Source organism: Phycodurus eques, chromosome 6 (assembly GCF_024500275.1).
Source record: "Phycodurus eques isolate BA_2022a chromosome 6, UOR_Pequ_1.1, whole genome shotgun sequence".
Taxonomy (NCBI): domain Eukaryota; kingdom Metazoa; phylum Chordata; class Actinopteri; order Syngnathiformes; family Syngnathidae; genus Phycodurus; species Phycodurus eques.
In genome coordinates, this window is record NC_084530.1 from 6,166,341 (window position 1) to 6,180,588 (window position 14,248).

The 14,248-nt window shown below is 43.4% G+C and overlaps 1 protein-coding gene across 1 annotated transcript in view; it reads right to left on the reverse strand.

Annotated features, from left to right (window-relative positions):
* Positions 1-14,248, reverse strand: part of prss12 (serine protease 12) — a 37,634-nt gene that overhangs the window by 1,912 nt on the left and 21,474 nt on the right. The window contains exons 11-13 of the mRNA XM_061679808.1: positions 13,778-13,856; positions 10,806-10,928; positions 2,181-2,476 (exon numbers count right to left, since the gene is read on the reverse strand). Of these exons, the coding sequence (XP_061535792.1) occupies positions 2,181-2,476; positions 10,806-10,928; positions 13,778-13,856 (498 nt within the window). The remainder of the gene's footprint in view (positions 1-2,180; positions 2,477-10,805; positions 10,929-13,777; positions 13,857-14,248) is intronic.

Consider the following 14,248-nt stretch of genomic DNA (forward strand, 5'->3'; position numbering starts at 1 on the left):
TAGTCTGTTCAAGTTAACTATTGGAAATAACATTCTACCGACTGCGCCTAGTGACCTGACTTTTTAACCCCAGGTACTGGACACAATTTACATGACAGCAAAGAAAATGCTGTATGTAGAAAGTTAAAAACATGCCAAAAATGTGAGCTTGAAGCCCAGCTCCTAAAGCATGTCACCTCTTACACAGATATATTTCAAAATACAGGATTACTACCACGACACGAGAACGGTGGGAATAGTGGTCAGTACATCTGTCTAACAGTTGAGAGGTTCTGTGTTTGAATCTCAGTTTTGGCATTCCTGTGTGAGATTTGCATGTTCTCCCTGTTTTTCTCTGGGTACTCTGGATTCCTCAAAAACATGCCTGTTTGGTTATTTGAATACTCTAAATTGTCCAGAGGTGTGAGTGTGAATGTTTTTTCTGTTTTTCTTTTGTCCTTATGTCCCCTGCGATTGCTTGGTGACCAATGCACCATATACCCCGCCTCTCAACTAAAGTCAGGCCAGGATAGGCTCCAGCTCACCCACTGCCTAATGAGGAAAATGTTATGGAAAATGAATGGATGGATGTCATGACAATATGAAAATAATTCTTGAAAGTTTAACAACCATGAACAAACACCATACATAGAGCACTTGACTTGACTTTTAAACCCAGCTGCATCCAAAATAAGATGGATGACAATCTATAGGATTCTTCATTTGACAGGAGGTGTGTTATTATGAAATAACAATTTTAAAAGCAATATTATACGTGATAATCCATGAATGTTTTCTGTGGGAAATTTCCCTGGACTGAAACTAAACATGCACCAATTTGACCATTGAACCACAGCAAACGTGAAGTTGGACATCATTGAAAATTGATAAGGCTCTTTGCAGGAGTGTTCCCACTAGGTTAAATAAACAGAACAGTCAGCCACAGCAACAAAGGTTGTTACATAGCTCAGAGACTCTTTCCATGAGTTGGTTGTTACAATAATAAAGTCCTGGGCTACTACGTATGTGTCAATGTCTTTGTGTGAGTGATATAAAGGTGCGAAATCCAAGCACTTGTGCAAAGCAGACATCTTCTTGTTAAGTCAAAGGGTCGGCTCCCTTCAGTACATTAGACACTTTAAATAGTCAGTGTTGTCACAGCTCTTCAGCAAACTAATAAAACACTCCTTTACCCTCCCCCCTCTACACACATATAATTCAAGCAAACATGGATTTAATAAAACCAGACACTTGACCACTTAGTGGGCTGTTATTGTTTTTTGGGTTGTTTTTTTTTTTTTGTGGGGGGTAAGCAACAACCAATGCCGTTCACATTTAAAGATGACTAACAGATGACATGTACTATGACTTTCATATGGTGACAATAATACATGTTGACAGAATTCACCACTGTTCAACAGTCTTCTGGCAATGTGACGGGTGTATATTTTCCCCGAGTAGTGTTCCAAATTTAGCTCCTCCCCGACATACAGTACATCTATCGTTTCAACATATTTCCTGGAGGAAGGGAGTTTATCAGTGAATAGCAGGGGATAGGTTCTACAGAAAAAAATGTAAATAGGTCAATGCATAAATAGCGAACCTCAAATCCATGGGGGGGGGGGGGGGGGTGAGGTATTGTAAACTTCTTTATATGTTCATGTACAGTAGGGGAGAGCGGGGATAGTTGTAACACAGGTCTGTTGGAACACTATTTGCAATTGCTCCAATCAGGTTAGAAAAAGTTAAAAAAAAGTTAAGAGTCACCTGATTCACCCAGAACATGCTTAGTTTGGCCCTTAATCCACGTGTGAAAAAGCAGTGTAAAAAAGCAGACACAGCAACATTTGTAAGGGGAAACATAATTCTGAGGTAAGAAAGTTCTTTTTTTTTTTTTTTTCAAAAATATGACAATTGTCCCTGGTCTACCCTACATAGCGTTTTCTTTTGTGAAAGGTACATTCTAATTGCTATACTTTCAGGGATATCTGTTCAGGAACGAAGCAAGAAACCTATTGGTTTTGGATATCATCCACTTTTAAGGTGTGTGACGCAGCCCCACTATGAGACGCTTCCCAGGGACAATACACTGTCATCTGCGACAGTTTCCCAGCTTGTTCTGCACTTCAGGGCCCCTCTACCTTCACCCCCCACTACCCCCCTTTCAACACACACACACACACACACACACAAAAGCTCACCTGTATCACCCCAGCCAGTGATGTGACAGTTGCTGGCTTGTTTGAGCGCTCTCTCCTTCCTCAGGGGCAGACAGGCGGGAAGGACGTGACGGCTGAATGACACGCACTCTCCCGGTGTGTGACCCACAGCCCCCGGTGACAGCCGAACCAAGGCCAGGTCGTAATCGTTGCTGTGGGAGCGGTAACTTGGATGGATGACGATCTGATTGACACCGTACTCCTCCTCATACTCCTCGGGGACGAGGGAGTGATAGTCACCCACTCTGACTTTGTACTGCTTGGTGCTGTTTCCGTACCTGTGCACAGATAGAGGGATAAGAAGCATGATAGTGCCAGCTGTTCCTAATATTTTGAAGATCTCTCATGAAGCTACTGGGAAATCATATCAACAAAATACAGCATGAGAAAACGCTGTGATGCAGTGCAGTCCTTCAAAATTGTATATAATAATAAATTAATAATATTAATAATAATAAATAATAAATTATATATATATATATATATATATATATATTGTTTTTTTTTAACCTACTGTTAAATTAAAAGCTCTCAGAATGTCAAAACTGAGAGTGCAGTTGCTCTATCGAGTGGGGATGTAGCTAAATTACATTCCCAACAACATTCAACTCTGTGACAAAAGTCATTAACATGAAATTAATCAAAATTGGAAATGCTGTTTTTGGCCAATGGCTAGGTGCGAAAGTGCTCTGAATAAGAATGTTACCAGTGCATAATCAAGAGCAAGCACACATGCACCTCACATGCACTCACGCACACCATCCATCCATCCAGCCATCCATTTTCTGAGCCGCTTCTCCTCACTAGGGTCGCGGGTGTGCTGGAGCCTATCCCAGCTATCTACGAGCGAGAGGCAAGGTACACCCTGAACTGGTCGCCAGCCAATCGCAGGGCACATTTAAACAAACGACCATTCACACTCACATTCATACCTACGGGCAATTTAGAGTCTTCAATTAACCTACCGTGCGTTTTTGGGATGTGGGAGGAAACAAGGGTACCCGTGAAAACCGACGCAGACACGGGGAGAACATGCTAAGTCCACACAGGCAAGGGCAGATTTGAACCCGGATCCTCAGAACTGTGAGGCGGATGTGCTAACCAGTCGTCACTGTGCCGCCCGCCCGCACGCACAAATCATGTATAAATTCATATTGAATTTTATTATACATATATACCTCATGAAGTAGATCTTGTACATCCTTCTTTTTATTCTCAATTCATCTCAATTTATTCATCTAAAGTTACCAATCATCTTCTTTAATGGAGCTTTGTTGAAGATGACCAACCTGCCAGTGACGCATGAACAAAAAAATCCCAGCAAACGTTTTGCAAAATATAATCAGTAAATCTGTCATCCTGTCGGCTTGTGTTTATGATTCGATCTGAGTCACAAGGCCACATGAGGAAGTGTTTCTATTCACTTGTTGACATGTTTGGGTGTTTCTGAAAATGTGTTTGACGGTGGTTATCTTGACGCCAACATAGGAAGAAAGAATCAGTGTAAAAAAAAGAGTGTAACAATCCATGCAGAATGGCCAGCCAGCTTAATACATTTAAAAACAAACACTTCCTCCATCTGTTAATGTGTTTGGTGTCAGGTGGACAGACGATATTAAAATTCCAGTAATCATGACGTCCAAGTTACCTTTCCCGTGGTTAAAATGGTCTGGAGTTTTGTTACAGTTGGCAGGCTCTGAGCTGTACAGTCACAAAATATAAATATAAATAGAGATAACCTGATAGCTGTAAGGAGGCCAAATGATACATTCATACCTACGGGCAATTTAGAGTCTTCAATTAACCTACCGTGCGTTTTTGGGATGTGGGAGGAAACAAGGGTACCCGTGAAAACCGACGCAGACACGGGGAGAACATGCTAAGTCCACACAGGCAAGGGCAGATTTGAACCCGGATCCTCAGAACTGTGAGGCGGATGTGCTAACCAGTCGTCACTGTGCCGCCCGCCCGCACGCACAAATCATGTATAAATTCATATTGAATTTTATTATACATATATACCTCATGAAGTAGATCTTGTACATCCTTCTTTTTATTCTCAATTCATCTCAATTTATTCATCTAAAGTTACCAATCATCTTCTTTAATGGAGCTTTGTTGAAGATGACCAACCTGCCAGTGACGCATGAACAAAAAAATCCCAGCAAACGTTTTGCAAAATATAATCAGTAAATCTGTCATCCTGTCGGCTTGTGTTTATGATTCGATCTGAGTCACAAGGCCACATGAGGAAGTGTTTCTATTCACTTGTTGACATGTTTGGGTGTTTCTGAAAATGTGTTTGACGGTGGTTATCTTGACGCCAACATAGGAAGAAAGAATCAGTGTAAAAAAAAGAGTGTAACAATCCATGCAGAATGGCCAGCCAGCTTAATACATTTAAAAACAAACACTTCCTCCATCTGTTAATGTGTTTGGTGTCAGGTGGACAGACGATATTAAAATTCCAGTAATCATGACGTCCAAGTTACCTTTCCCGTGGTTAAAATGGTCTGGAGTTTTGTTACAGTTGGCAGGCTCTGAGCTGTACAGTCACAAAATATAAATATAAATAGAGATAACCTGATAGCTGTAAGGAGGCCAAATGATACTAGGCCGTCTTTTTAAAGCTACAGAAACCACCGATTGTGGTGTAACACATGACTGCTGTAAACTAACACTTAAAGTGTGCAAAGAAAAGGTGGGGAGAGGTGAGAATGCAACTCAGTATTCATTCTGCAGTGGGTGAATGTCATACGTCATGGGTTACATTGTAACATTTCCGATCTTGGTCTGCAAAGTATTTTAATGAGTCAGACCCATTATTTGATTCATGAGAAAAGAAACGTGAGATTCTTAATGTCACGTTTCTTTGTTTGTTCACTGTGTAAATTTGAAAATTTAAATTTAAATTTAAATTTAACTTTTATTTAAAAAAGCCCTACTTATTCTATCTATCTATCTATCTATCTAGAGACACAACACCCCACTTAATCAACCCATTAACCAATCGGGGGTTAGGGTAAGATTTAAACATCTTTAATGATCTCTGAACATCAATTCATTGAACCAAGACATTTTGGACAGCTCTATGTTTCCAACGTCGTGGGAACAGTCAGGTTGTTGTAATGTGAGCTGGGTGGCGGCCGATGGCGGGGACCGTGGCAGTCCGATTCTTGGCTACAGAAGCTAGCTCTAGGGAGCTGGAATGTCACCTCTCTAGCAAGGAGAGCACCTGAAATGTTGTGCGAGGTCAAGAAATTCCGATTGGACATAGTCGGGCTCGCCTCGACACACAGCTTGGGCTCCAGTACCAGTCTTCTCGAGAGTGGTTTGACTCTCTTCCACTCTGGAGTTACCCACGGTGAGAAGCATTGAGCAACTTGTCTGTGCCTCTGCACCTAACAGCAGCTCAGACTACCCACCCGTTTTGAAGTCCTTGGAGTGGGTGGTCGAGAGCGCCCCTGCTGGAGATTTCCTCGTTCTTCTGGGGGATTTCCACCCTCACATGGACAATGACAGTGAAACCTGGATGGGCGTGATTGGGAGGAACGGCCCCCCAATCTGAACCTTTGGGGTGTTCTGTTATTGGACTTCTGTGCTCATCATGGATTGTTCATAATGAACACCATGTTCAGACGTAAGAATGTCCACGTGCACTTGGCACCAGGACACGCTAGGCCGCGATTCGAAGATCAAATATCTGGTCGTGTCATCGGCCCTGCAACCGCTTGTTTTGGACACTCAGGTGCAGCGAGGGGCGGAGCGCTCAACTGATCACCACCTGGTGGTAAGTTGGCTTCGATGGTTGGGAAGAAGCAGGTCCATTCTGGCAGACCCAAGCGTACTGTGAGGATATGTTGGGAAGATATGGCAGTGTCCTCTGTCAGGCGGACTTCCTGTACCACTTATCCTCACTAGGGCCGCGGGCGTGCTGGAGCCTATCTCAGCTATCTTCAGGCGAGAGGCGGGGTACACCCTGAACTGGTCACCAGCCAATCACAGGGTACATATAAACAAACAACCATTCACACTCACATTCACAGCTACGGGCAATTTAGAGTCTTCAATCAACCTACCACAAATGTTTTTGGGATGTGGGAGGAAACCGCAGTACCCGGAAAAAATCCACGCAAGCACGGGGAGAACATGCAAACTTCACACATGCGGGTCAGGATTTGAACCCCGGTCCTCAGAACAGTGAGGCAGATGTGCTAACCAGTCATCCACGTGCCGCCTTGAAAACAAATGTAGTCATTAAAATATGTTTTTATAGGCTTCTGATTTTAAAACTCGTTATTCATCAATTTGTTGTGTATATGTAATTATATGTGGTGATAATTCCTTGATATGGGTTTGCATTCATAACAGCCCTCCAAGGGAACTCATAACTATCATGTGAAAATGTGCAACAAAAATAAGTTTGACACCCCTGCTCTAGATGATGTAATGGTGACATATCTTGACACTTCGTTCCATTGAGAATTGGTACATTGTACATTTTCAGAAAAATATTGTATATAGTTATTAATTTGTTATAATATCTTTTATAGACCAACTCCATGTTCTTCCATTTTCACATCTTGTAGTTGTAATGGCAAGGTGTCGCAGTACTTAGGTTAACAGTGTATTTTGGTACTAGTCAGGGATGATTACTGTTCAAACATGACCTACTTTCAAAGGATTTTCCATCCACTATTTGTAGAAAGTGGAAGAGAAATAGATCATTTCCAAAGGTTTTTAAGATTCATCACAGAATTTGCATTTCAAAAAAATTCTGTCAGTAAAATGGAAGTGGTTGGATCTTTTTTTTTTTTTTTCGCTTCTCAGTTTGTTCACGTACAGTATCAAAAAGAGCCTGGGAATGGTGCGTGAGAAGGTAAAGAAAAGCACAATTAATGATTTCTTACTCTCCTTAATGTGGAAAAATTGTGATTTATTGGTGTGGTGTCTGTAACGAGGTCAGGAAGATTAAGTATAAAACTAATCTCTTTGTGTGTTCTTCTGTCACAACCCTCCACTTTTCCTTCCCGCTGGCTTCTCTGCTAATTTCAATCATGAACCAGATGAAGTTCATGGATTAAAGTTTACGGACGTACGTCTTTGTTACGGTGAGCATCAAAACTTCCCCGTGGGACTTCCAAATATACGTCTATCTTGATTCACATTTGGACATTAAAAAGTCCTGTGGTCAGTCGTACCGTATTGGAAGGGGTCTGTGTGTCAAACCAAAAACGGAAATTTATTATTGTGTATTCTCACTGAATAAACAGATTGGGGAGAATTCATGTTTGAGCCAAACTTCCATTAACCACAGTGTTTATGTGGAAAAACATAGATCTTATCATAGGCTGTATGCCAGGAAAGCTACAGAACTTTCTGTTATAAACTCTGTAATATGCTTTTTTAAGATGCCACTTTATCTTTCAACTGCAATGTGAGAAATCGCATGAACAAAACAAATCATTTATGATTCAAAACTTATAATTAAAACACAATTTGAACATAACATTCTTTGCTAGAGGACTCTGCATCGCTTTGCACAATTGTCAAAAAATGTTTTTTACCGGCATTACCAGATAACTAGCAACCCTTTACTGCTCAGTGACTGTCAATTTCTTTCTGTCTCCAAAGTTTTCTGTAAATTGACTGTCTGTTGTCGTACTAGAGCGGCTTCAACTACCGGAGACAAATTCCTTGTGTTTTTGGACATACTTGGCAAATAAAGATGATTCTGATTCTGATTCATGCTTACATTTGCATGCACTCTTTCACAACTGGATCACTGTTCTGGATTATATATGTTAAGTGCATATTAGAGGCGGCACGGTGGACGACTGATTAGAGCGTCAGCCTCACAGTTCTGAGGACCGGGGTTCAATCCCTGGCCCTGCATGTGTGGAGTTTGCATGTTCTCCCCGTGCCTGCGTGGATTTTCTCCGGGCACACCGGTTTCCTCCCACATCCCAAAAACATGCATTAATTGGAGACTCTAAATTGCCCGTAGGTGTGAATGTGAGTGCGGATATTGTTTGTTTGTATGTGCCCTGCGATTGGCTGGCAACCAGTTCAGGGTGTACCCTGCCTCCTGCCCGATGATGGCTGGGATGGGCTACAGCACGCCCGCGACCCTAGTGAGGAGAAGCGGCTCAGAAAATGGATGGATACATATTACAATGAAAAAAACAACAACCACACCATCTGTCCCTTATTGCCAAGTCTAGAAATATGCAGCGGCTGAAATAACTTTTTAACGTCACCATTGTTCTCACTAAATATACTTCCAAAGGTGCTATTGACCTGAAAATTTCACCAGATGTTGCAAACAACCCAAGTAATCCACACATACAAAGAAGGTTTAACAAATAAGATCAGAAATTAAGTTGTGTGTAAACATGTGAAATGATACTTGGAAAAAGTATTGAACACATTAAGAAAGGGAGATCCAAAAACGCATGGAAAGCCAAGACAACACCTAAAATCTATCAATAATCAAACAGCAATCCAGCCCCTTGTCAGTGCAAATGAATATCAGATGGTTTTGTCCTAATTGATGGTCTCATTGCCAAGGTGTGAGTCAAGACACATCTCATGATGGGTAAGAGCAAAGAACTGTCTCAAGACCATCACAAACTAATTGTTCCAAAACATAACGATGGCATTGGTTCCGGGCACACATCTAAGCTTCTGAACGTTCCAGTGAGCACGGTTGGGGCCACAATACTTAAGTGGAAAGCCAATCATACCACCATAATTTTGCCTCGATCAGGTGCTCCTCGCAAGATATGTGACAGAGGAGTGCAAAGTATAATCAGAAGAGTTTTCCAAGAGCCAAGGACCACCTATGGAGAGCTTAAAAAAGACCTGGAATTAGCAGGTACTGTTGTCATGAGGAAAAAAGTGAGTAATGTACTCCGCCACCATGGCCTTTATGCACGCTCCCCACGTAAGACCCCACTGCTGAAAACAAAAAGCATGTCAAAGCTTGTTAAAGTTTGCTGAACAAAATTTGGACAAGCCGGTTAAATACTGGGATAATATAGTCTGGTCTGATGAGAGCAAAATTGAACTGCTTGGATGCCATAGTGCTGCGATTGGCTGGCAAGCAGTTCAGGGTGTACCCCGCCTCCTGCCCGATGACACCTGGGATAGGCTCCAGCACGCCCGCGACCCTTGTGAGGAGAAGCGGCTCAGAAAATGGATGGATGGATGGATGGAGGCCATAGTGCACACCACGTTTGGAGGAGAAATGGCACTGCACATCACCCTAAAAATACCATACCGACAGTGATGTTCGGAGGTGGGTACATGATGGTGTGGGGCTGCTTTTCAGCAAATGGTACTGGTAAACTTCACATGATAGAAGGAAGGTTGAATGGGCAAATGTACAGAGACATTCTTGACAAAGATGTGCTGCCATCGACGAGGATGATGAAACTGATACGAGGGTGGACATTTCAGCAGGATAATGATCCAAAACATACAGCCAAGCAAACTCTGAACTGGTTTCAAAGAAACAAACAAATAAAGCTGCTAGAATGGCCTAGCCAGTCACCTGACTATATATATAGTCAGGTGACTATATATATAGTCAGGTGACTTGCTGAAAAGCAGCCCCACATATATATATATATATATATATATATATATATATATAGTCAGGTGACTTGCTGAAAAGCAGCCCCACATATATATATATATATCCATCCATTTTCCATACCGCATTATCCTCACAAGGGTCGCGGACATGCTGGACCTATCCCAGCCATCTTCGGGCGAGAGGCGGGGTACACCCTGAACTGGTCGCCAGCCAATCGCAGGGCAGTTATAAACAAACAACCCTTCGCGCACACATTCACACCTAAGGGCAAGTTAGAGTCTTCAATCAACCTACCATGCATGTTTTTGGGATGTAGGAGGAAACCGGAGTGCCCGGATAAAACCCATGCAGGCACAGGGAGAACATGCAAACTCCACACTTGCGGGACCAGGATTTGAACCCCGGTCCTCAGAACAGTGAGGCAGATGTGCTACCCAGTCATCCACCGTCCCGCCAAACATATATATATAAAACAAATAGTGTGGTCTCTGAAGTGCTTGCCCAACCATCAAGTGTGAATTGAAATAACAAATTATATCTGTTGTTTGCCCAATTAAAAAAAATTAATGGACACAGAACCTGCCCCCCCTGCCAAAAAAATTGAAACCAGTGTTACAAATAGATGTTAAATAAGCTGTATAATTATTTATCCTTTGTGAATTTTGACTTAAGATAGACAGAGACTTTATCAAGACACCTGAGAACTGTTTGAAAAACATTCCAGCCATCCATCCATTTCATATACTACTTATCCTGTTCAGGTCACAGGGAGCTGGAGCCTTTCTCAGCTGACATCGGGGAAAAGCCAAGCTACTTGGGTGTCAGTTATTCATAGGGCACATATAGAAACAGACAACCATTCACATTTGCACCCTGATTGAGTGGGAAAACCGTTAGGGACTCCTAATATGTCTCCATTTACTATTCATTTACATGAATTAGATGTTTATATGCTCCAATATGCTTGTGCATGTGCAGAAATAAATAAATCTGTTGTATCCTCTTACTTCTTAAAGCAGTGTGCTGATGTGAGGACCCAGCAGGTGTCAATCAGAGTGGCTCCACACACCAGTCGCCCGTCTCCTCGGGACCCCCGCAAACGTATCGCAGCCTGCCACGGCCAGCCACTCCTAAGGCACAAGTATAAGTGCACCAACGTACACAAGTGACTACAAAGGCTAACGCAGAATTAAGAATTGTGTCAATTGTATGAAATCAGAATCAAAATCACAAACCTCTTTATTTGCCAAGTATGTTAAAAACACACAAGGAATTTGTCTCAGGTAGTTGGAGCTGCTCTAGTACGAAAATAGACAGCCGTTTTGACAAAAAATACTTTTGAGACATACTGTAAAAACATAAAAACACACTTCGGGGAGTCACTTAGCAATAAAAGGTTACCGGTAATGTGGTAAAGCTGATACAATTACAGTTGTGCAAATGATGCAAAGTCCTCTAGCAATTTAATGACAAGATCGACAAAGCTGTTGGAATGTCTGCTTGATTGTTATCATTGATTGATAGCGTCGATCTGAGGGAAGCAGCTGGAAGAGGTGGTGATCAGGATATGGAGCTCCAAGAAGATTTCGCATGCTCTTGTCTTAGTTCTGGCAGCGTGCAAGTCCCCAAGGGTGGGTAGGAGATACCGACAATGTGGCAGGCCATGCTTCCTCAGAAGCCGCAGGAAGTACATCCTGCTGGGCCCTTTTGAGGATGGAGTTGATGTTGGTCTCCCACTTCGGGTCCTGAGAGACTGGAATTCCAAGGAACTTGAATGTCTTAAGGGTTGACACATGGCAGTAGGACAGCGTGAGGGGCAGCTGTGTTGAAGGATGCTTCCAGAAGTCCACGATCATCTCTATAGTCTTGGGCGTGTTCAGTTCCAGGTTGTGTCGCCCGCACCAAATCTCCAGTCACTCCACTTAGTGTCAATATGCCGACTCGTCAGTCTTTGATGAGGCAGATGACTGTGGCGTTGTCTGCAAACTTCAGGAGTTTAACACCCGAGTGCGTTGAGGTCCAGTCGTTCGTGTAGCAAGAGAAGAGCAGCGGAGAGAGGACACATGCTTGGGGCGCCCCGGTACTGATGTTGCGTGTGGATGAGGTGGTGTTCCCCAGTCTCACCTACTGTGTCCTGCCCGTCAGGAAGCTGTGAATCCACCGGTAGATGGTAGGCGAGACGCTGAGGTGGAGAAGCTTGGAGGAGAGGAGTTTGGGGATGATGGTGTTGAACGCAGAGCTGAAGTGCACAAACAGAATCTTCGCGTCGGTCCCTGCGCCGTCAACGTGTTCTCGGATGAAGTGCAGTCCCATGTTGACTGCGTCATCCACAGACCTGTTTGCTCAGTAGGCAAACTGCAGGGGGGTCCACCAGGGGTCCTGTGATGCGCTTGAGGTGGTCCTGCACGAAGCGTTCAAACAATTTCAATGACCACAGATGTCAGGGCAACATGCCTGTAGTCATTCAAACCGGAGATTGCAGGTTTATTGGGAACTGTGATGATGGTGGAGCTTTTGAAACAGGACGGTACTACACAGTTCCAGAGAACTATTAAAGATCTGTGTGAAGACTGGAGCGAGCTGGTCCACGCAGACTTTGAGGCATGATGGGGAAACAAGGTCTGGGCCGGCCGCTTTGTTGATCTTTAGTAGGTTGGAGATGCGTCTCACATCCTGTTCATGAATGGTCAACGCAGAAGTCAGAAGTGCGATTGTGGTCGGTGGTGCGGATGTGTGGGGTGTGAAAGTGTCCTTTTCAAATCTGCAGTAGAAGGTGTTCAAGTCGTTGGCTAGTCTACTATTGTTGACTGCATCATCCACCGACCAATTGGCTTGGTAAGCGACAGGCCTGTAGTCATTCAGACCTGATAATGTGCATATCCCAGCTTAATTATTCTATGTGAACACAAACAAGAAGTGTCTGGATTTTCTAGTTTAACCGAAGTATCTTTATTTCAGTGTGGGCCAAGCCAGTGGATTGTATTGCTCCCAGTTATTGTCAAGCCATCCATCCATTTTCTGAGCCGCTTCTCCTCACTAGGGTCGCGGGGCTGCTGGAGCCTATCCCAGCTGTCATCGGGCAGGAGGCGGGGTACACCCTGAACTGGTTGCCAGCCAATCGCAGGGCACATAGGAACAAACAACCATTCGCACTCACAGTCATGCCTACGGGCAATTTAGAGTCTCCAATTCATGCATGTTATTGGGATGTGGGAGGAAACCGGAGTGCCCGGAGAAAACCCACGCAGGCACGGGGAGAACATGCAAACTCCACACAGGCGGGGCCGGGGATTGAACCCGGGTCCTCAGAACTGTGAGGCTGACGCTGTAACCAGTCGGCCACCGTGCCGCCTACTTATTGTCAAGTATAATACAAATGTTTTCTTCCTCTCTGTTTCAGATTTGTAGTTGCCATTGTATTATTGAGACTGGAAAAGGCGTTCCATATCCCATATACTTTTATGTGGGGCTTTTTTAAGGGGACTTTTTCTAGTGTTTGGGATTTAATATTGTCTCTCTGGTGCCTCAGTAAACATCCTTCCATCCATTGTCAACACCGCTTATCCTGGTTAGGGTCGCAGGGTGCTGGAGCCTATACCAGTTGACTTCGGGCGAAAAGCGGTCTACACCCTGAACTGGTCGCCAGTCAGTCGCAGGGCACATATGGACACGGACAACCATTCGCACTCACATTCACACCGTCACTGAGTGGGAACAGATCCCACGCACCAAAGTCAGGCGAATGTACCACTACACCATCACTGACTTCAGCAAACGTGTAATATGAATTAAAATCGTCCACGCATTCCAGGGTCAAACAGAAATAGCTGTCAGATAGGCCTTTTCTGGACACCAAGGTGTTTTTTGAAATTGACAATTTTATGCTAACTCCATATGAGAGAGTCAGTCTATGGAGGTCTACTGTAAATAGCCACAATACAGGAACATTAAAATCTCTTTCATCACATTGTGGCCTCACCTTAGAGAGTTCTCTCCTCCAATGATTCGACGCTGCCGAGTGTGTATGAGCCGCAGCCCACAAATCTGATTGACAGGAGCTGATTGAAAAAAGAAGAGAGATGGTTATCTATTAGCGTGTATGAGAAAGTCTGCGATGGAGGTGATTGCTAAACCATAAATGCAGGCTCGGATGTTGCTTTTATTAAACATTTAACATTTTTTTCTTATTTAAGTCTTTAAATGAATATTTTTTACAATGCACAGTGGTCTGGGATATGCAAGGGAAATGATCACTTACATATAAAAGTTCGGTCCTTTTTCAGAGGCAAAACATCCCCCAAAGGGTGTTGACTTGCTACAGGGTATGCATGTGTCCATAGCTAGCGTAATGTTCAGGAAACAAACGGCTATGTGAGTCTGTCACCATGTGTGACAGACAGGGTGAAGCAATAACATAGAAAAGGTCCATTTCACCACCTGGACATACAGT